Below are 23,501 nucleotides of genomic sequence, written 5' to 3' on the forward strand. Positions count from 1 at the left end.
GAAAACCGCCCTCCCCCTATGGGGAGGCGTTGAATTTCACTTTTCTTCAAACAAACTCAGCCGCCTTCGAAAATCCACACATGCAAAATCCACTTGTTTTCCATTCGAATCACAAGAACAAACCAAACCAGCCCGTAAATTGTACTATATCCAATTGAATGTAATTTTATTTATCGAGACCAAAACTACTTTCAGTTTACCTAATTGTTCTGCAGTTAAAAATTCGGCAAAATTTACCGAAATCTATGCGTTTACTTATTTCTTGTGACACTTCAAAAATGGGACTAAAATTATCGTAATTGAAACATGCAACAATCTCCTATTATTTGCGTCGTAGACAGCTATAATCGGTTGAAATGACGCGAAGTTATGGTTTTTTGAAAAAAATGGCTTCAGAAAATCATCGAAAATCGCAATTTTTCGGACCACAGGAACACGGCCTAGGTCACCCTAACGGTCAAACAAAAATCGAACTTTTTTTCGAATCGTGCTGTTTCCGTGAGGAATTGCTGTTTAATTGATTTGATATAAATCTTATTGAAACCATGAAAGAAAAAAAAATTTACAACTTATAAACAGGATCCAAGCTCGAAAAAGCAAATAAAAATTAAAACATTCTTAAACTGTTGAATTGTTTTAATTAGGTATTCGTTTTTGGATAGTTTCATAATTTCATACTGATGATTTTCCGTTGATTGCAAAATTTGGTTTACATATAAAATAAATTTGAAAATAGTAGTTGATGCAACGATTTGTAAAACTGTCTATAGATTGATTAAAGTTATTAAACGGAAAATGGCAGAAGTTTTATTAAACAGGCTTTTTTCGGTTTTTAGACAAAGCTTTTTAACATTCCATTTTAAATTCTTTTTTTTTATAAAAAAAATCTTGGCAGACATAACCAAAAAGAAGAGGTCGTACCGCCATATGTGAACTATAAATAAAGGATAGAACATTTTCGTTATCAAGGATTAAAATTATTCAAGTGCGATGCTTTTAATATGTTTTTTTGTTATTTTTAAATCAATTTGCTAAATATAAATTTGATAATGTTTTATTTAATTTTTTTAATTTTTCCTGCATTTATTTTTTTTTTTTTTCAAAAAATTATTTTTATTAGGTCCTTTTCGGTACTGGGACCTGGTTAGGACCGAGTCGGCTTTTGTAATTACATTTGACTTAATAATTACAGAGGATCTTGTGTGTAAATGTTAGTGGAAGGGGAGCCGATTACCCGCGGCCTACTCGGGGTTAGTAGGGAAGGGATTGATGTTAAAGACAAGGCGTGGGAAGGGAAGGGGGATTGTGTAGGGGTCTTGGTTGGCTCTGCTGGCCTTTGCGTTTGGTCCTCAGCCGCAACTCGGTGTCCAGCTGCTGGGGCGTTCTTATTTTCCTGCATTTATACCTAAATTAAAGTCTAAAAAGATTGATTACATAGAAAAAAAAATTATAGCACCAGTTGCTAATGTACAATTACATTTTTTTACACAAAATCTGTCATGAATTTCTGTAACAAAAAAAGTGTAATTTCAAATCATAAACCGGTATTACAAAAAAAAAGTGTGATTACAAATCTTAAACCGATAAAATTTTCATTGAAATAGCTTAACCCTCTACCGCCCAATTTTTTTCCCCCCTGTGTTTAGATCCCGAGGTTGCTCTACGAAAAACTTTACTTCTCTTGTTTTATGGTTTTCTTGTTTTATTTTTAGTATTTTAATTTGATTGTTGGCAATTTTTTAGATCGAAGCCCGTCTAAAGACAGGGTTGGGTTGTAGAGGGTAAACAATCAGGTCCAAAATACTTTTTTCTACTGTGTATTCCAGGGAACAATTTTGTCGAAGACATTTAATAAATTCGTTCACTCTGAAGAAGAATGTTACAGAATTTTAACCATCATTCCTCAAAACTTTAACATGTCATGCAAGGTGAAATTAATGCACTTCGTTGGTAATCATTAGGGTCGTCCAAATCCGGGCTTACTTGGGGCTGCCCCTGAAATCAAAGATTTACACATCACTAGGCTAAATTCCAAATTTGAGCTCATTCTGACCACGGGAACCCTTCCCTCTAATCGCTTGAAGTTTGTATGGGAAAAATCGCCAAAATGTATGGAGAAACCCAAACCTGAGGAAGGCGCAATAACTGTCCAATTCTTATCAATTGTTAGAACTAAGACCTTCATTAAATTTGGAAAAAACTTTCCCGAAGACACCGGTCGGTTCAAAGGGACAACATAAAAGGTGCAATGCCAGGCAGGCAAGCAGGCATAGCTAGCACACACGTGTGCTTAAAATAATTGTTTCTTTGTAAGCCCTTAGAGCCGTCCGAATGGAAAAGTTCATTTTTGGAGGCTAATAACTTTTTTGCAAAAAATCCTAAAAATAAGTTTTCTTCGGGAAAGTTTTACCAAATTTAATGAAAACCTTAATTCTAAGAATTGGGAAAAATTGGATAGTTATTGCGCCTTCCACAAGTAAACAACTGAAACAGTTGCTATTCTCCATATATCGTCAGTTGTGTGCTATCTTGTGACAACGACCATTTAGTACTTTTCGAGAAAATCGATTTTTAAAGTTTGATGATAAATATTTGCAAAACTATGAATGGTAGAGCCAAACTTTTTGAAGCAATCGGTTCGTATACTATCGCTTAACAAATGCTCCATGTTTCAACTAATTTGGTTACACCAGTTAAAAGATACAGTAAATTATGTAATCAAAAATCTGAAAAGCACGTGTCACAAGTGTGTTTCGAAAGTAAAATTGTACTACGTGTCACAAGTGTACACAAAATTTCCATACAAACTAAAATAGACTTAAATCAATAGTTTAACCGACTTAATCAGTATATTTTCAAAAACAAAAGATTGCATTGCCTTCAGAAAATGTGTATCAACATAAATTTGTGAAAAACAAGAAAATTTTTCCACATTTTCCAACAACATGTATGACGTGTCACAAGTGTGCACGATCATTTTGATGATAAATTGGTCTATGTCACAAGTGTGTATCGCGATATCCGGGAAACGGAAGCGAGTTTCCAAAATCGGGTTAAAGCATCTTGTAGTGTTTGTTAAGTATAGCAAAACGTCATCATTAACTCATTTTCGACCAAAATGGTCTATGTCACAAGATAGCACACAGCTGACGATATGTTGTCGATTTTTCCCATACAAACTTCAAGCGATTAGAGGGAAGGGTTCCCGTGGTCAGAATGAGCTCAAAATTTGAAATTTAGTCTAGTGATGGGGCGGTCTTTGATGTCAGGGGTAGCCCAGAGTAAGCCCGGATTTGGACCACCCTAGTGATCATGCTATCTTCCCGGATAAAAAATTACCATTTGATTACCATATTGGATCATACAATGACACTTTGAGAAATGGTAACTATTTGTGAAATCGTTTTTTCAATTTCCCAAAATTAAAATTTAACTATATTAAACTATTTGTGAACTGTTTGATTTAAGGTTACTTTTTGCCAAATAGTACTTAAACCATTTATTTACCATACAACAAACAGTTTTTTGACGAAAATAGTACTGAGTTTTTTAAGGTTACCATTGCTAACCACCCTTATGCCAGATGGTTAAACCATTTGTGAGATAGTAAAAATTCATGCCAACCATATAAATACCATTTTTAAAATAGTAGTCAAACATTTTTGGAAATGGTAGTAACAATATAGTTTAAAGTTCAATTACCATATGAAAAAAAGTTTTTATATGGTACTTTTTTATGCGGGTTGTTACACTTCAAAAATGTGCCAAATAGAGTTGCCTCAACTTTTGACCTCCAAAGACCCCCAAAATTCGATTTCTATCCTGAGATTTCCAACAAAAACTGTAAAAACTCAGTGCAATGTTGGCACTCTTTATGTGGAAGTAGTTTCGGTCTGAACGTGCTATTTTGTCACACCCTGCAGGTGCGGCAACTTGCTCAAGGGAATTTGAGTCAAGGGTGTTTTGTTACACGTGAATGCCTGACTACTGTCTGTATATTTAATTCTTACTCGGAACTCCGGAATCCAAAATCCTTTCAGCGCGACCGATCATAGGCTCAAAACCTAGAATAAAATACATTATAAGAACAATAATATTAAACCATGAATTTGAATCTCAAAAGTGTTTTTCAATTCATAGAATTGATGGAATTAATTTAATTGATTTGTTATCTGTAATGAACTAGAAGAATAAAAAACCAGGTAAACAATTCAAACTATTTATTTAAAAAAATACCAGATTGAAAAAAGTTTCATGGTATGTGACAGCTGCAGGTAGATTGAAGTGTAGTAGAATTAAAGCTATAAAACTTGCGAGAGAACGCACATCGACTGAGGTAGGAAGAGTCTGAAGAAATTTGTTGTAACGCCTAAACCTATAATAAATAATTTAATTTAACCCTAACCTCCTACACCCTTTCAATCTCGTCGATGATCCTTCAGCCAATGATCAAGCATCGCCTCCACTTCACCTGAGGTGTAAAGTTTTTCCGCGTTCCTACGCGCGTACTTGTCATAGTACGACTGCTTAACCTTGTTAATCTTATAGTCTAACCGCTGCTCCAAATCGTGCAGCGAGCCGATTCGCTTATCCAGCGTGGATGCCGTAACCAGAGGCCGGACTCCCTTGGGCCTCTGGGGAGTCTGATCGTACCAGGAGGGACGCCCGGTGGGGTCGCCCGATTGTCCGAGGTACGTGTTGGACTCCACCGCGGGTTGCTGGCTTGCGGTGTACTTGGGGTACTGGACGTAGTTGAAGTAGTAGTACTTGTTGCCTACCACGCTGGACTCGGAGTTGGTTGGAAGTTGCTTGCTTGCGGTGGGGATAGTCGGGAATTGGCAGTTACAGTTGCACGTGGTGGGGGCGGCATGGGTGGTTTTTACTGCTTTTTGGGCGAACAGAGACGTTGATTTGTCGGCGTCTGGAGGGGATGCTGAAAAAAGAGATTATATCAGACTAGTTTATCCAACCTAAATCAAGTCCAATCTATACCTTGGGGTGCCTTGCAGGTCGCGTTGGCACAAATACCCAGCGGGTCACTGCTGACTGAGTCCAACTTTGCCGTCGTTTCCTTGTGTTTGACCAGCAGCGATTGGTACGCCTTGGACAGGATAAGAGCCTGTCGGCGCAGAACGGCAACCTCCTCGTTAATCCGTCCCACCAGATAGTCAAACTCGTTGCGGCTAATGTCCGCGGTCATGTTCATGACGGGGTAGTTCTGGCGGCCCGTCTCCTTTTGGCGCGAATCCTCCAGCAGGGCGAAGTGCAGCTTCAGCAGAGCTTCCTCGACCTTCTGGGGATCCTGCTCCTCGAGTGCCGCGAACCGCGTTTGGTCCTGGTCCACCGGTCGGACGTCGTGCGCCAAGGTGAGTGGGAGGACCACCGCCAACAGGGACCAGCTGGCCAAGAAGTTGCTCACCGTACCCTGGAGGTGATAAATCATTGTCATTCCTAAAGAATTTGGGGGGTTCTAGCCTAGCACAAACCATAGTTCTAAATGCTCGTAGGACCGGAAATTTATCACGTTTTTCTCCCTCCAAAGATCCGCTGAAACTGTACGCGAGGCGTCTGGACAATTTGACAGTACGTTAGTCAAGACGAGTGAAAGTATGGGCGATGGCGAGAAGGAAAGGCAAGTATTTTGGCGATCGGTGAGAATGCCTTGGGTTAACGCGATGTGTCCCAATCGTGACTTTTGTGAGCGTACATTTTGACATTTTTTGTTGTTGTGCTGAAAATGCAATAAATTCTGTGTAAAACAGTGCTATTAAACAAACAAGAGTGCATTAACCTTTTGCAACCCAACCCCACCGAGTATTTTCAAAAAAACTTGCCTCAAAATTATAATAAAATGTTTAATATTAAACGTTTGGTTTTAAAGATTTGAAAACGCTTATCTAAAGATTTTGTTTTTATCTAAAACGAATCAAAGGGACCATCCATAAACCACGTGGACACCTGGGGGGAGGGTGTGTCAGCGATTCTCCACGCTTCATACAAAAACCCCATCTTTAAAATGTCTGATTGTATGGTGAGCAAATAAGTGATTAAATGTTGTTCATTGGACTTTTTTGCTGATTTTTTGTGCTGATCAGATTCTGACGGTATATTTACGTGAAAAAGTGTAGTTTTATTAAGATTGCTAGAACAAATTCATGAATATTTGTCGATTTTGTGAATTTTTGCATGATCTAGAACCGGACTACATTACTGACTTCTGAATTTGCACATAAGACGTTTATGTGAACATGAGCTTTAAAGGACTTCAAAAGTTGCTTATTTTGAATTTCATTAAACATATTTTCATACATTCAATCATTTAGCATATTCGTTTTTACAGTAGAGCACTGTCCATGTTCGTAAAAAATGTCCCATATGCAAAATCAGCAAACTGAGAAAAATTCAAGAAATGTTTGTCCCACTTATGAGGCTACGTGTTAAGTTTTTGCGAAAAAAATGTTTTTTTTTTCAGATTTCCAGGACAATTTTTTTTCTCCTTTCAAAACGACACGTTTGGAATGATTGGTCGAATATTTTAAATATTTATTTGGTTATCTTTTGGTCAAATCATCAATCAAAGCTAGATTAACAATGACAAATATTAATTATAATAGAGCAATTCCAGCTCAAATCGGGAATTTTTCTGGTATTTTTGTACCAGACCCTCTCCGATTTCAATGAAACTTTGTACACATGTTATCCTAGGCCTATATAAGCCATTTGTGTGTATATGGAGTCAATTTTACTCGAAAATAACATTTGAGAAGGGCGTAAGTTGTTTAAATATTTTTGTATTTTGTAATTTAAAAATTACTGAATTTCGAAGCCGTTGATTAATTTATTACACTCAAACGTACCATATATATTTTACACCTTAATTTTAATTCGTTTTATCATTTTATCTTGACGCCCATGAATCACAAAACTGAAGTTTTTTTTGATAATGTCCAATTGGACCTTTTCAAAAAGGAAACTCTAGAATAAAAAATGAGAGCGAATTGGGAAAGATAGGGAAAGATGTCGTCTGCCTTTGTGGATCAATCGGACCGCGCACTGGACTCACAGAGGTCGCCGGTTCGAATCCCGAGGCGGACGCAGAAAATTCTAAGTGTAAAATATAGGTATTCGGTGCCCTCTCCCCGTGCCCATACCTTCACACTTAGGAGACCCGGGAGGCGGAGTCTTGTCGCAAAAAGAACGATACATGCCTGTGGATCCGTTGACGAAACCGCAAGGTTTAAGAGGGCCACATTATAAGGTGTTACGTCGATTCCATTTTTTCCGGGAAAGATGTTTTAAAATTGTTGCATTCTAACAATTTGATATTTTTGCGTGGTCTCGGTTAGACTAGATTCATACATTTCCAAATTTGAAGCATTCAACTGCTCTAGAACTCACTGTCTTTATTCAGACTGTAGTTCCGATTCACCCTAGTTGACCAAATTTAATCATATTAAATAGGAACTTAAAGACAAAACGGGGGACACTAATCTTGAAAAGATTCATTTAGCTAATTTGAATCCATCCATTTTTTCAATCAAATTAAGGCATGAAACACTATGATGTGAAAACTGAAGCCACAACCAAAATCGTCAATCGGACACACCGTTCGTGACGCATCTCCAAATTGAAAGTTCGGTAGTACAGAACCGTGGCAGCCCCAGAAAAGATTGTTGTTCATTCACTTTGAATGTATAAAGCAACCGTATGACTTGATCAAACGTTTCATTCCTTTCCAGCCCATTCGCCAAGTCTGTAGCCACTCCTTCGTCAGAAAGTTGTTGGACCTCATCGTGAAAGGTAGGTCGGTGCTCACTCTCATTCTATAAAGCATCAAGGATCCCACTTGAGCTGATACTTTCTTCCTCCAACCTTCCAGCATCATGACATCGCGAATCTTCCTGTTTGGACTGCTGGTCGTTTCCGGCCTTGCCCTGGCCGTGGCATCCTTCGACATGACCAAGTCGGTGCTTCCTCTGCTGCAGCCTGGATCCGCCCGGCAGCAACGGGACGTTATCCTGTCGGACGCCGACGAGGACTTTGATTTTTTCCAATCGCTGAAACCCCGGTCCCAGGGCCAAGGCAAGTCCAATAGCATCTCGTCGTCTTTGGAAAAGTACGGATATCGGCAAACGAGCATTGATGTCAATCCCGAGGCCGAGAAGATCCGCAGTTTGCTGCTGAAGCTGCAGATCCGGAGCGATCAGTTCTTGGACATTGCCCAGCGGACCGGATACTCGGCGGTGGAACTGTTGATCGCATTCAGCAAGCTGGTTCAAAACTCCAACAATAAATTTGTCATTGTGGCACAGTGAAAATACCGTCGAATAAAGGACTTGTAATTGTTGATCAATTATACGGTTTATACTCTTCACTTGAAAGAAATATCTTTTTTGTTTAAATTCATCTGCATTAACCATTAAATCTTTGTAAACTTTAAAAAAGGATACGGATTTTCCTCCGCCAACTCAGACGAAATTAGAAAAAGTTGAGCTCAAATTCTCGCAAAACTCTGCTCTTAACAGTAATTTTGGTCTTGAAGGAAGTGTGTTGAAAACCTTGAAATTTTTATGGAATTTCACTAAGACACGTTTTTCAATAATTTAAACTCTAAAACTTGAAGGGATAGAAATATGAATTACTAAAAGAGCTTTCATGTATAATTGGATGGTCAATATGGTTAAAAATCTATAATGTTTTTAGTTACTTAATTGAAGAAAAAAATTGTGATATATAATAAAAAGGGAAATTGAATATGGATTATTCTCCGCAAACTCACACAGCAGTTGCTTCGACCCCTCTTCGATTTGCGTGAAACTTTGTCCAAAGGGGTAATTTTTGTCTCTGATCACGAATCCGAGGTCCATTTTTTTTTATATCTCGTGACGAAGGGGCGGTACGACCCCTTTCATTTTTAAACATGCGAAAAAAGAGTTTTTTTTTCAATTATTTGCAGCCTGAAATGGTGATGAGATAGAAATTTGGTGTCAAAAAGATTTTATGTAAAGTTAGACGCCCGATTTTATGGCGTACTCAGAATTCCGAAAAAACGTGTTTTTCATCGAAAAAAACACGAAAAAAGTTTTAAGAACCCTCCCATTTTCCGTTACTCGACCGTATTTTTTTTTGAAACATGTAATTTTTGCAATTTTTGCAAGTTTTTTTTATTTTTCTTGCTCTTGTTAGTGCCCTAGTTGTAGAAATAATTGTTCCAAAATAGATTATGAAGCAACACACAGCTGAAAGAAACTCCAAAACTCTGTTATGAATTGCAAAAGAACTTATTGTATCTTGATTATTTACCAATAAAACCGAATTGAATTGAAACATGTCATTTTTAGGGAAATTTAATATACTTTTCGAATCTACATTGACCATTGGGTCATTTTTTCATTTAGAATTTTTTTTTTCATTTTAAAATTTCGTGTTTTTTCTAACTCTGCAGGGTTATTTTTTAGTGTGTAATAATGTTCTATAAAGTTGTAGAGCAGACAATTACAAAAACTTTGATGTATAAACATAAGGGTTTGCTTGTAACATCACGAGTTATCGCGATGTTTCGAAAAAAAGTTTTGAAAAAGTTACTTTTTGCGTTTCTCTTTATTTTCGGTTTATTTATATATGGTTGTCATAACTTTTGATAATAATTAGTGGATGGTGGATAATCAAAAAACTTTTCCAACGCTTCTTTAAAATTGAAGATCTGACAATCCTATCAAAAGTTATAAGCATTTGTGTTCACTATATCAATGTGGGGAAGGCACCAACCACCTAAAGCTAGATAAAGTAAGGTTTTTTGTTTCTTTATTTTTAAAAAAACATTCAATTCTATATTTCGTAGGCTCAATTCCTTCTCAATTAGCTCCAAAAGTGAGATTTTGTAAAGAAATGATCCGAGTTTATCCTGCTTAACAATGAACAATGAACAATGTAATAACATTTTTTTTTTTTAAATGTCAACTCTTAACGTTCTTTACCCTTCGACAAAGTTGCGCAGAGAATAATGTGGTTTACAAGAATCTAAATTTAGGAAATTTTTAAAAATGGTTTTGGTGTTAAAAGCAAACAGTTCAATCCTAATAGACGCTGTGATATTGCTATTAGTTAAAATGCCATAGTTTTCATTCAATCAGTTTATTTCATAACCATCTCAAATCATAACATTCAAACTAACTTTTGAAAAGCAGCCTGAACCTCAGGCATCATGCTCAGCACAATTCGCAGATCCTTCTGCTCCAGACTCTTTCGCAGCAGCTCGGACACCGGCGTGGCTCCCGTTCCGTTGACCGGCACACTGCGCAACAGGATCGGACTTCCGTTGAAGTCGATCCACTTACGGTAGTAGATGTCCATGCCACTGTTGTACGGCTGCAACGCGTTGACCTTCCGGATCAGCTGCTTGAGCAGCATGTTGGCCTTCCGGTACACCGAGATGCGCAGATCGAACCACTTCAGGATGGCCTCGACCCGTTCGACAAAGTTTTCCGGCAGAGGGTTTACGGTTTGGGCCGAGGTCACGGTAACGGTGGCCACCATCAGGACCAGCAGAGTCGTTGCCAGCTTCATGTTGGATGTCGGTTTGATTGGATACTGCTCAGGTTGAACGGAGGACTTGAACTGACCAAAACGAGACAGGAACAGCGCTTTAGATATATCTGTCGAAGCACAGTCGGGCGGGGAAACGAGTGGTCGATACTTTCACCGAAGGACTGTTTGGATTCTCGCTGGTAAGGTAAGTTGACCGTTTCAAGACCATGCGTTGTTGAAAAATTTCAAATATTTGAAAAAATATTGAATTTTTTTTATAATTTAATACACTTCAAGGCAAAATTAATTGACTTGAAACAATGTATCTATAGCATTTTTCTAACGATATAAGAATATATGTCACTTAATTGAACGATTTAGCAAAAAAAAAATAAACAAAGTGCTTCTTAGTTTCAGCTTAGAATAGTTCAACAGAATATCCTCCAATATTGTTTCAACAAATTTGAGAAAGAATGTATAATATGGTGACATTATTCGATACATTTTACAAAATCATGAATCTGTGCCGAATTTAAGCCCAGGTTAAGGTTCAGGGGTGACTGTTGGGCGTTAAATTTCGCATTAGAATTTCGTCTGAAGGTCTCGCAGCTCTCGTCCAAATATGTCCCAATGATTTTATAGGGAACGATGGGGAAGGACAATATTTAAAAAATACATTATTTTTGAAATCTTTGACCTTAAAAACGGTTAAAATTTGAAAATGTAATACATAATCAAAAAAAAAAAATAAAAAAAATGGAGCGTTTTTTGAAAACTTTTAAAAATTTATAAGGATGTTGCCATTTTTTAAATTGATAAGTATGTCACCTCCCGCTTTTAATACTTGGTGAAGGGAAAAACAATATTTAAAAAACAATAGAAACAGACGTGGTCAGAAATGGAAACAGCTGAAAACAATTAAAAATGCATTTTTGGAACAGCTTGAAAATGTTATGAAATTTGATGAAATTTCGGCATCAATAGTTTTAAAACAATACAGCAAGATTTTTCCCTTTTACTATTTTTTTATGATAAGTTGGTATCATAACCTACAACTTTGCCAATGAAAAAAAGGCAGAAGTTTTGGAGAAGGTCCCTTTTTATTTTACGAAATCGGGCATATCTCTTCCTATAGTGAACCAAAACTGATACCGTAAACCGGGGTGACTTTGATAGGATTTCAATTTGTTCTGGAATATTTTCCAAAAGATAAGGTTTTTCTCAAGATTATTATGATTAAAACAAGTACTGGGGTAGGCCACACAAAGTACATGCACTATTTTAAAAACAAAGTTTTTTCAATAGTGTTTAGAAAAATAGTTTCGTTAAAAATTCTTAGTTTAAATTCCGGGGTGACTTTGATATTCACAGTTTTACTTATTTAAATCATATTAAAGATGTTCAAACTTTATTTGTACGTTAAATGTACCATCACTTAAGTAGCTGATATAGTTTATAAGAAAAATAAAATCAATTTATATTTAGTTAACTAAGTTTATAAGCTTTTTAACAAAATACAAATAAATTCTAGGTAAAATTGTTAAAAAAGTCGGAATTTTGCATTAAATTTGTTGAAACTAGTTTTATTTGTAAAATTATCGATTTATATTGCATTTTAAACTGAATTCGAAACAAGAATCACAAGTTTTCACATTTTACATGAAATTTGTTCAACTGAAATTGCCTGTAAATTTGGAGATTTTTTAAATTGTGTATCAAAAAGACATATTATTTATTATTTACAAACTTATTTAACCTCCTCCTAGTGTAAAATAGTCCAAAGAATCCGAAAATGCATTCCGCTTTCCGATTCAAAATCATGTTCATTGAGAAAATCATGACACTTTGAGAAGTTCAAAATAATGACTTTCATCAACATTTTCTTAACTATAGTTAACTAACTTTTAAAACTTTTCAAAATTTTATGAAAAGTTCTTTTTGAGGAACTTTGAACACTTCTCTACCACGGTCAGTATGATTCTAAACCATTCCTTACGTATTTTAATTGTACTCTTCATTTTGCGGAAAAATGGCAAACCTATAGAGCTACTCATAGAGAAAGATGCATTCACACAATATTTGAACCACTGTTTATCATGTTTGTTTAGTGTTTCTCATCCAGTAAGAATTTTGGCTATTTGAACGTGTTTTTAGAAAAACATTCCTTTTGTTACAGTTTTCAATCTAATTTTTTTTTTAAATTGCGTTATGTTTGATTTTGATCATTTTTACTTATTTCTGTAAGTTTAGTGTTATTACAAAGAGTTACATAATACAAATACAATGTTTGGGAGTGTTAAATTTTCTTAGATTTGACTATTTACTTGACATATGTATTGTCATTATTTTCAAATAAAGGAGGACTTTCCTTCAAAGTGAGTGACAGATTTCAACAGATTTTACATTTTCTGTCGATTTCGATATTTTCTTATTCAGGTGAACGAGTTAAATTGAAAAATATCGTAAATATTTATTTTAATTAAAGAGTAAATTCTACCTTTTATGAGCAAAACAATCAATTATATATGGGAGCGTTCTTTTATTACGTTACGCCAAAACATGATTTTTAGACTCTCGTAACAAAACTTCCACAAAAATTTCAAAATGTTTGTATGGAGCGTAACAGGGCCTCCAACCCCCCTCCCCCACCAACTGCGTTACGTAATAAAAGAACGATCCCTTAATCGGTATTATACAAGCTTTTGAAAAATAATTCTTCTTCTTCCCTTTCTCCATTCCAAATTGTTAAACTATCGTCTGCCAGTTTTTTCCAGTTTTTGTTTGTGTTTGGTCAGATGTACGCTTACACTTTTGGGAGTACGAGGAAGTTCCTGCTGCAATTTTTGACGATCCTTACAATGTGCACAAGAGATAAGAAGTTTCTTGAAACAAAAGAAAACTTCGGTTTGTGAATGTCCTCTTACGACATCATATACCTACTAATGGTCAATTTACCCTAGATGTTAATGCTTCTCCAAAAATATAAAAAAAAGAGTTTGTGTGGTGAAAATCGGTGACAGTGAAGTGAAAGAATACTGAAAGCAAAGAGGGACAAAAACAGTACTTTTCTTTCAATTTCGCACGATTTTATCAACACTGAACTTCTTCGTTGCTTTATTTTCTCAAGAAACAAGAGCCCAAGTCATTTTTTTTATAATTTGAAGACAAGACAAAAAAATATACAATTCTCAAGGAATAAAACATCAAACCACGTGCATTTAGGTAAAGAAAAAAATCGGTATTTATTTATCATTCCATGCTTCCGGCCCTTTTACGGCTGATCGTTGATCTGGTTCTTGAGGATGTCGTAGTAGGTGAACTTGATGTGCTTGTCGTACCCGGACGAGAGCCGGGCCTTGTCGATGAAGAGCGACCGGAAGACGGACTTGCGGGGCAGTTCACTCTCGAGGGCATGGATGACGGCTTCGCAGTACTGCAGGAACGACTCGGACGACTGGCCCAGCTCGGGGAGGCTGTCGTAGATGCTGCGGAGTTGGGCTGTCTGTTGCTGGCCCGGGTGGTACAGGGTTTGGGCGGCTCCAGCGATGGCCACGGTCACGGCCAGAACCAGGCAGACGCTCATGGTGGATGGGCTGGACTTCATTCTGTTCGGCTAAAGGAGCAGCGAAAGGAGTGATCGACGTTGGGTTGAGTTTGGTGAGTGAATGAGATGAAAGTGAGCTGGGGGGTTGTTTATATATTTTGGGGGATTATATACAAGGGGAATGTGTTGGAAAGCATTTTAAGGTGGGAAGGGAAGTTTTAGAATTATTGATGTAAAAAAGTTTTTAAGAATAAAAATGTTCAATGTTTTAAAAAGATTGGTTTGTTAATAATTGATAATTGCAGAATCAAATTGAAAGAATTTTCCCTTATTTATGGAGATGTGAAGTGCAATAAAATCGGTTTAATTAAAATGTGAATTTTAACCATTTAGGAATATTTAACCAAAAAAAACATTAATTCACCGTTAATTCAGTTTAAAATAGCATTTTTAAATTTTCAAATAAAACGTTTGAAAAAAAATCTTCAATCGGAAACATTTAATTGTTCACGCCAAATTCAATGTGTGAAATTCATGGCATACAATTTTGAAAATTACAGTATTTTTTTCTGTTCTATTTGGTGGCATAATTTTTTTTAATTTCAAAACCATTTATTAATTTGGTCAATCATCGAAACTAAAATTATGAGCAAGGAAAACACATTATGCTGATCATCAGTAGATATTAAGTCATAATTTATAGATTTGTTATATTGATCAAGGTTTCTTACAAAAAATAGAGCTTACGTTATTTAAAAAAAACGATACTTAATCCACCCTTAGGTGGTTGGTGCCTTCCTTACATTAGAAAGGTAATGCTATAAAAAATAGGGCGGACCTTTAAGTGTTCTATCAATTTGACTCATTATTCATTCATTCAGATTGGGTAGTCAGATCTTCATATTTCAGGGCACTTATGTGCTTACAACTTATGATAGAGTAGTCAAATCTCCAATTCAATTTGTGCCCGTTGGAAAGGCTTTTTAATTACCTATCCAAAGATATGTCGCATGACATATTTGGACAACGTTTTCAGCAAAATATCTGAGATCTGGCCTCCAAAAAGTACATAAATAACACTTAAGTGCTAATAACTTTTGATAGGGTTGTCAGATTTTCAATATCTTGGACGCGTTGGAAAGGCCTTTTGATTACCTGTTCAATGACAGGTCGCATGATAGATCCGGACAACGTTTTCAGCATGATATCTGAGATCCGGCTTCCAAAAAGTACATAAATAACACTTAAGTGCTAATAACTTTTGATAGGGTTGTCAGATCTTCAATGTCTTGGACGCGTTGGAAAGGTCTTTTAAATACCTTTCTAAAAATGTATAACATGCCGGGTTTTCTCACAAAAACCACCCTTTTTACAATCTTCCGGACTTTTGTTAAAATCGTTTTTTAGCATAACTTTTGAAGTACTTAACTAAACTGCATAATTTTAATAGCGACTTATGGGACCCCAAGACGGATCGAATGACGCCAAAACGGACAAAATCGGTTAAGCCAATGTTGAGATAATCGAGTGACAATTTTTTGATCAACATCCCACCACACACACAGACATTTGCTCAGAATTTGATTCTGAGTCGATAGGTATACATGAAGGTGGGTCTAGGAGGTCTAATTGAGAAGTTCAGTTTTCGAGTGATTTTATAGCCTTTCCTCAGTAAGGTGAGGAAGGCAAAAATTGCTTGAAATGGACAATTTCATTATCATAATTATAAAACAATCTAAGCAAAACTTAAATCTGAAGTTTCTACGGTGTATATCAATTCCAATGATTTTACTGCTTGTGTACAGATCGGTAAAGAACATTAATCAGATTAATATTGTTAAAAAGTTATGTGATTTAAGTAGTTCAATTAGCGAAAATCGATTGAAGAAGATTCAAGTAACGGAAACTTTCATGGTGCGCATAGCCTCACCATTCATTTTTATAATCTTCTCTTTTTTGTTTTAAAATTTAACCGATTTAAAAAAAAAATATTAGTCTCCGAAACCCAAAATAAAAAAATCCATTCAAACCAAACAGTGCATTTGTACAATAGATCAAAACTACTTACATTTAAAATAATCTGCCTCTCGAGAAATACAAAACGTCACTTGGAATCGGATGACTAAAACACACTGATGCGCATCCAGTTTTCCTTCCCAATTTCACTAAAAATTTGGCCCACTCACACAGCTGTTCCAGCACTGCAACAGAGAACCTTTCACCCGCAGCACACACATCAAAACCTCCCTCCAAAAAGTGGTCGGCCTCAGTACACTATCAACCACCTTCGGAGGTTTGCTTTCCAGCGTCACAATACATCACAGTATTCTTCTTGTTCTACCCTCGGAAATGTCCCTTCACACAGCTGCATTCTTGGGAGTGCTGATGCTCTTGGTGGCCGTAACCTTCACCGGAGCAGACCAAAGCAGGCAAAGCTACGACTCTCTGGAACTGGAAGTGAATGACCGGATGCGGATGGTTGCCGAAACGTTTCACCGATTCTCGCCTGTTTTCTACGTTAATACGTACCTGTATGACCTGCGAAACCTGCTATCTGACGTGAGACCCCGCTACGGACCCGTGGTGTTGCGTTACAACGAGCAAATTTCGTGTCAGGTTACGGGAGATTGCTAGGATATCATTTTGAAATAAAATAAAATTGCACTTTAAACAGATTATTTTTATCATTCAAGAACAAGACACTCCAGCTGAATTTATCCTAACAATCGAAACATACGTTTGAATACCGTTGGTCCGTTGCATTACAACACTCAAACCTACATCTCTTATTAAACCGAAAAACGGGTCATTTTAGTCCCTGATCACTTCACTCCCATTTCTGCAGCATTCGAAAAAATACATGATCCGAGAATTTGCCATTACAAAAAACTTAAAAAAGGTGAGACATGTCTCTTTAACCCTTTCAGGCCTGATTTTTGAAAGAATTAGATGTTGACGAGAAATTCATTTATTTAAGTATTGAGCAATTCCAGCTCAAAACAGGAATTTTTTTGGTACTTTTTTCTCGACCCTCTCCGATTTCAATGAAACTTTGTAGACATGTTATCCTAGGCATATATAAGCCATTTTTGTGTATATGTAGCCAGTTACACTCGATAATGACATTTGAGAAGGGCGTAAGTGTTTTAAATATTTTTGTATTTCGTAATATTAATATTGCTGTATCTCGAAGCCGTTGCATCGTATCAAAAAGTGGTCAAAGACAAACTTGTAGGAAATTTGACGAGCTTTCCGAAAAAAATACACTGAAATAAAAAAAACATACCACTTTTATTTCTTGATTTGTAAGTTTAAAAGTAAAATTTGAAGGTGAGCCCACGATTTTTTTTCATTCAAAATTTTTGTGAAAATAGCCTAAGATGTTACAAAAAGACTCACGAAAAATGCAGGATGGAGCAACTCACTTAAAAAAATACAAAAATCATTTACTGAAACTGTTTTTTTCAAAAGTGCTCTAAACGTCAAAATTTTCAAAAACCGAATGCGGGAATCGATTCTCCAGACAATTTTACATAAAAGTCTCCATATTGACTATTGTCCTAAGTCCAATCCTTGTGAAGTTACAGCGGTTTTAAAAATAAAAATGTTGAAAAAATAGGTTTTTTGATGGTTTTTGGCAATTTCTATTTGACCGACTTGATTTTTCAGTCTCGAAAATATTTTTACCGGAAAGCTCGTCCAATTTCCCATAAGTTTGTCTTTGACCACATTTCAATTGGATGTATGGGCTTACATATATAAGCTAATTAAATTGCTCATAACTGAAAACATAATATTTTTTCAGTGTAGTATAGTAACCTGGATAGTAAGTTAGCTTATATCTGTGAGCCCATACTTCCAATTGAAATGTGGTCAAAAACAAACTTATGGGAAATTGGACGAGCTTTCCGGTAAAAATATTTTCGAGACTGAAAAATCAAGTCTGTCATATAGAAATTGCCAAAAACCATCAAAAAACCTATTTTTTCAACATTTTTATTTTTAAAACCGCTGTAATTTCACAAGGATTGGACTTAGGACAATAGTCAATATCGAGACTTTTATGTAAAATTGTCTGGAGAATCGACTCTCATGTTCGGTTTTTAAAAATTTTGATGTTTTGAGCACTTTTGAAAAAAAACAGTTTCAGTAAATGATTTTTGTATTTTTTTAGGTGAGTTGCTCCATCCTGCATTTTTCATGAGTCTTTTTGTAACATCTTAGGCTATTTTCACAAAAAAATTGAAGGAAAAAAAATCGTGGGCTCACCTTCAAATTTGACTTTTAAACGTAAAAATCAAGAAATCTCATAAAAAGTTGTGTGTTTTTTTTCTTTCAGTGTGTTTTTTTCGGAAAGCCTGTCAAATTTCCCACAAGTTTGTCTTTGACCACTTTTTGATACGATGCAACGGCTTCGAGATACAGATAATCATCACCATTTCAAGCTGCAAATTGTTGAATGTTCAAAAATTATTAGGATCGTACTGCCCTCCCTAACGAGATATCGAATAATGGACCTAATCAGGGTAATCAGAGATCAAAATTACCCGAGACGTTTCCTTCGTTTTTTTATCCCTGAAAAATTTGTCCCCTTTAAAAAAATTCTGTATATATTCAGGGATCAGAAAAATAATAATATATTTCTTTTATTTTAAATAAAAAATAAATTCCTGACTTTATTTATGCTGATTATTTAGACTCACGGGTCGAATATTTATCCAACAAGGTTCGACGATTTGTTTTTCAGTCAAATCGACGTCGTCATGCTAACTTGTCGTACGTTGCTTTTTGACGTTCCGAGAAAAACGCTTTTTAATGTTTAACCTTGAATGTGGTTGATCTTTCTGTGCCTCATCCTGTAGTTTGGTTGAATTAGGTCCCGAGTTATAAATGAAAATGTTTACGGTAGTCGAGCTCGTTCCTGTGTCAAACGCGTTCTGACCTGAAATCCCTTTGGCCAACTGTCGCACTTACATCAATTTTCAGGCTGTATCAAGATAGCTCGACAAGAGTAAAACTTCTTTCATATGAAAAGTGACAAAAATGCACGGAGTTTTTTCGGTTTGTATGGAATACCTCAGGATTGAAATCGAATTTTGGGGATCTGTGTAGGTCAAAAGGTTTGGCATTGTGAGTTGCACAAAATGGCGTTCCTAACTCAATGTGGCTCAAAATGCACGTACGACAAGTTAGCACGCGACGAAATGCTAAACAATTGAGTTTTGCAACGAATTAAATTCAATTTTTTTGCATTGCAATTTATGTCAAATGTCCATGAGTCCATTCAATTCACCGTTAAAATAAATAAAAAATGCTGATTACTTTTCGATACAAGTGATACAAATTTCAACTTTCCAGCACCCATTTCAGTGCAGAAAGGTTTCAGTGTCCATTTCAGTGCAAAAAAGTATGACTTTTCAGCCTTTATATCGAAATCGATTTTGGTTCTGTAACTTTCGGTAGAGGCATTTCCTCCGTTCTAGAATGATAGAAGAGTAAGCATACAGACTTTTTGTCAAGAATATACAGACACCGTCTTTGAACAAAATGGCAACCCTCTTCACGGCTTTTTCGTGGCGACCAGACCCGACCATTTGAGGTTATGTTGAAAATCCTCCTTTTTTGTTGTTGTCTAAATTATTTTTAATCATAATCATTTTATCGCCTCAATGAAATTTTCTAATTTTTAATACCAAGCTGTAGAACCTGAAACCAGGCCGAGTGGACTTTTGATCAATATCCCCACACGGCGTCTTTTTCAGGGGAGTAGTATTTTTTGAGAAATAGCAAGAAAACTGTCATATACATATGAAAGTGTGGAACATCCCCGTTCATTTGCGGGGTGAACGAAAATCTTTGGTCGAGAAAAATCAAAGTTATCCTTATTTGAGGTTTTTGAACTTTTTTCCTATGGGGCGAAATTCGTCTATTTCAATTCAGTATTTTTATAAGTCTACATAGACATGATTTATGGTTCAGATCATATCATTCCTAATGGGAAATGATGCAAGGAAATTTTTTCCTGAAGCACGCAAAGTGATTAAAATGAAGGGAAAAACGTTATAAAGGTTTTATTGGAAATTTGAGAGGTTTTCTGATAAAATTGCACACCCTTTCCCAAAAACCGCAACGTTTTTGATATTCAGATCATTATTTTGATGAACTCTTTTTTGAGAAATGTTTCTGGGCCCATTGAGTATACAAATCACTACAGAAAAGAGTAATTGGTTGGGTTTATGCTCAACTGTAAATCACTTTTATGAATTTTGGATTTCAACCGAATCAACATATTTTTGTGTGTTTTTGTTATAAAATGTACCGTTTTGTTTAGATTTTCACATTTGTATTAGTCTTAAACTCACTAGATCTCGTACTTATTTTGAGGTCAGGTGATAATATTGTAAATAAAAAGATCAACTATTTGTGTGTTTTTTAGCAAAACAATTTAATTGTTGTATTGTTCGTTGTTTCAAATTTGGATGCCAGACTTGTTTAGTATGTTATGCTCAATTATTTCAGATTAAATTAATAGATTTACATACATTTAAACTTTTTAATGATTTTTACGCAATATTTATGTTATTACTATTAATTGCAAGTTCAACTCTGTAGTTTCAATACAAATAATATAGCCCAAATGGAAATACAAATTAACAAAAGGCATTGAAATAGTAACCCTGAAATTGTATTTACACTGCATGTCTCAATTAGATAAAAAAATATTATGTGGACGATGCACTCACAAAAAAAAGTGAAAATATAATGTAAACGGTACATTTTATAACCAAAACACACAAACATATGTTGATTCGGTTGAAATCCAAAACTCATAAATGTGACTTACAGTTGAGCATAAACCCAACCAATTACACTTTTCTGTAGTGATTTATGTACTCAATGGGCCCAGAAACATGTCTCAAAAAAGAATTCATCGAAATAATGATCTGAATATCAAATACATTGCGGTTTTTGGGAAAGGAGTGTGCTATTTTATCAGAAAATCTCCCAAATTTTCAATAAAACCTTTATAACTTTTTTCTCTTATTTTTAATCACTTTGCGTGCTTCAGGAAAAATGTTCCTTGCATCATTTCCCATTAGGAATGATATGATCTGAACCTGGGTGCTGAAAAGACAGAATGCGTAACGTGATTTTCGAAAGCTCCCCACTGCTCCCCACTAATACAACAGCACTACAGCTGTAAACATAAACAAAGTAGAAGGCTATGTTCAAGCTCAAGCGTGACATATTTTTTGCTGCTGAAGTGAATTGTTTTGAAACATTTTGAATCTGTTGATGTTGATGTTTTCGATGAAAAATTAAGTGCATCCCACTTTTTTCTTCGTATACTAAACAATGGGTGGCCAAAAGAGGCCTTTTTTGTTTTCCTCGTGATGACAATTTTTCATCACGAAGTGGGTGGAATTTCGTGAACCAGAAGAGCAACCGAATAAAAGTTCCGAGATTATGTATCTTTGATGTGCAGTGATAATATCGGAGTAAGATTATCCAATATTATTTGGCAGGTACCATTCATAGTCATTGATAATTCGTCGCTAACATTTCAAAAATCGTCATAAACATAAGTTTTGCGTGAGACATAGCGATTTTGAAATGTTAGCAACGAATCATGCCAATCTCGGTTTCAACCCTCTTTTTAAGATGTTTTGACTTCGAATATCTTAATAGCTCGACGCAATCGACTTTTTTTTATTCCTGACAAAATAAATTATAGATCGATCACAATACTTGCCACTTCTTGGTATTATTTTGCGAACAGTAAATTGGTTCCGCTTTGACAGTTCTAAATTGAGGCCGCTTTGCGGACAACTATTCTGCACCCAGATCTGAACCATAAATCATGTCTATGTAGACTTATAAAAATACTGAATTGAAACAGACGAAATTTCGCCCCATAGGAAAAAGTTCAAAAACTTCAAATAAGGATAACTTTGATTTTTCCCGACCAAAGATTTTCGTGCACCCCGCAAATGAACGGGGATGTTCCACACTTTCATATGTATATGACAGTTTTCTTGCTATTTCTCAAAAAATACTACCCCCCTGAAAAAGACGCCGTGCCCCACACACTCACAGATACTTGTTCAGAATTTGCCAGATTGACTCGGAGCTCGAGCCAAAATTTTCAGTGGGTAAGTTTAAATTAAGGTGGGTTTAGAATTTTGGCTGATTTTCTTCAGTGAGGAAGGCAAATACACAATTAAATCTAATTTGGGGCACCTCGAAACGACCTGGTACAAATTAAAAATAAAAATCAAATTATTTGCTCTACAGCATTGCCTTGGCGTTCTCTATTGCGAGATTCCTACTTGAAATTAGGTGTCCGAAGGCAATTGTAAACCTCTTTTTACACTTTAGCTTCCATGCACCCCGGGATTCAAACTGACGACCTTTGGATTGTTAGTCCAAATGCCTACCAGCGACTCCACCGAGATAGGGGACCCAGGGAGACGACTCATACACCTGGACTGAGCTAACGACCTAACCTTTAGGTTAGACCGGGGCCAAAATTTACTTCCCCATCCGACGTGAAGGCGTGATCAGACAAATCTCGTCTCAAAATTTGCCACCGGGACCTTCTGGGATCGAACCCAGGCCGACTGGGTGAGAGGCAACCACGCTTACCCCTACACCACTGGTCCCGGTACAAACTGAGCAAATTCTTTAAAACAAACACCTCCTAAATCATATTATTGAGAATGAATCAGGACCATCTATGTTGAACAGCTAAGGGTTATCGGTAAGCAAAAGCTGCCTCTCAAAAATGATTTTCACAGCCCATTCACTTACATACGCATTCACGTTTCGGGCCCATCAGCAGCCGCTTCGTTCTCGGAGAGTGCCATTCTCGCGACTTTCCCCGGCCACAAAACCGATCCACGCCGGCCAAAGAAAGTCCAGTGTATTTTCATCGCTCAAACGCTTGAGACGAAAATTTGACCAACAATTCCCTCGACCATGTTCCGCACCGTAACTCTCTGTCTGGCAGCACTGCTCGTGGTGCTAGCGACGTCAGCTGGGGCAGCCCAACTGACGACGAGACAATCGTCGGACGAGGCCCTGAACCAGATGGCGCACGATGTGATGCAAGATGTGGCGAAAAAGTTTCACATTGCTTCCGGAATAATTGAGCTGAACAGATACCTCGGTGACCTGGCGAACCTGCTGTCGGACGTGCGACCCAAGTACGGACCCATGGTGCTGCGCTACAACGAGCAACTGCCTGCTGGAATTGTGCCACCGCTTTAGGGCTGAAAATTGATTGATTTTGGTTTGTGTTTGGAATAAAGAGTTTGATTTAAAGATGGGCTGGTAAATTTATGTTTATATATCACAAATCATCATTTTACTCAATCAATATCACTGTGTTAATTGAAATTAAGGAAATCCAATCAAATTCACTGATTGG

General features: G+C 36.4%; 3 protein-coding genes across 4 annotated transcripts; 1 reads left to right on the forward strand and 2 right to left on the reverse strand.

Moving 5' to 3' along the window:
• Positions 1 to 4,205: 4,205 nt before the first annotated feature.
• On the reverse strand, positions 4,206 to 5,677 carry LOC120426932 (uncharacterized). The gene is made up of 3 exons (XM_039591742.2): positions 5,487 to 5,677; positions 4,993 to 5,425; positions 4,206 to 4,933 (listed from the first exon to the last, which is right to left on the reverse strand). The coding sequence occupies exons 1-3, from the start codon at positions 5,487 to 5,489 to the stop codon at positions 4,419 to 4,421; spliced, it is 951 nt and encodes a 316-aa protein (XP_039447676.1). The 5' UTR covers positions 5,490 to 5,677; the 3' UTR covers positions 4,206 to 4,418.
• Positions 5,678 to 7,641: 1,964 nt separating this feature from the next.
• LOC120426933 (uncharacterized) lies at positions 7,642 to 8,353 on the forward strand. 2 transcript variants are annotated; one of them, XM_039591743.2, is made up of 2 exons: positions 7,642 to 7,800; positions 7,880 to 8,353. In XM_039591743.2, the coding sequence occupies exon 2, from the start codon at positions 7,884 to 7,886 to the stop codon at positions 8,313 to 8,315; it is 432 nt and encodes a 143-aa protein (XP_039447677.1). In that variant the 5' UTR covers positions 7,642 to 7,800; positions 7,880 to 7,883; the 3' UTR covers positions 8,316 to 8,353. The 2 variants fall into 2 exon arrangements, with proteins under 2 accessions (XP_039447677.1, XP_039447678.1); XM_039591744.2 differs by having other exon boundaries at positions 7,646 to 7,804.
• A 5,391-nt stretch (positions 8,354 to 13,744) lies between these two features.
• Positions 13,745 to 16,286, reverse strand: LOC120426929 (uncharacterized). Its single transcript, XM_039591737.2, has 2 exons — positions 16,140 to 16,286; positions 13,745 to 14,140 (listed from the first exon to the last, which is right to left on the reverse strand). Exon 2 carries the CDS (start codon positions 14,129 to 14,131, stop codon positions 13,799 to 13,801), a length of 333 nt encoding a protein of 110 aa, XP_039447671.1. The 5' UTR covers positions 14,132 to 14,140; positions 16,140 to 16,286; the 3' UTR covers positions 13,745 to 13,798.
• Positions 16,287 to 23,501: the final 7,215 nt, after the last annotated feature.

The sequence above is a fragment of the Culex pipiens genome, chromosome 3, assembly GCF_016801865.2.
Source record: "Culex pipiens pallens isolate TS chromosome 3, TS_CPP_V2, whole genome shotgun sequence".
Taxonomy (NCBI): domain Eukaryota; kingdom Metazoa; phylum Arthropoda; class Insecta; order Diptera; family Culicidae; genus Culex; species Culex pipiens.

Coding starts and splice junctions, on each gene's coding strand:
- LOC120426933 (XM_039591743.2), top strand. CDS start 7,884: ATGACATCGCGAATCTTCCTGTTTGGACTGCTGGTCGTTTCCGGCCTT.
- LOC120426929 (XM_039591737.2), bottom strand. CDS start 14,131: ATGAAGTCCAGCCCATCCACCATGAGCGTCTGCCTGGTTCTGGCCGTG.
- LOC120426932 (XM_039591742.2), bottom strand. Junction 4,934..4,992: donor GACCTGCAAGGCACCCCAAG/GTATAGATTGGA, acceptor CTCTTTTTTCAG/CATCCCCTCCAGACGCCGAC.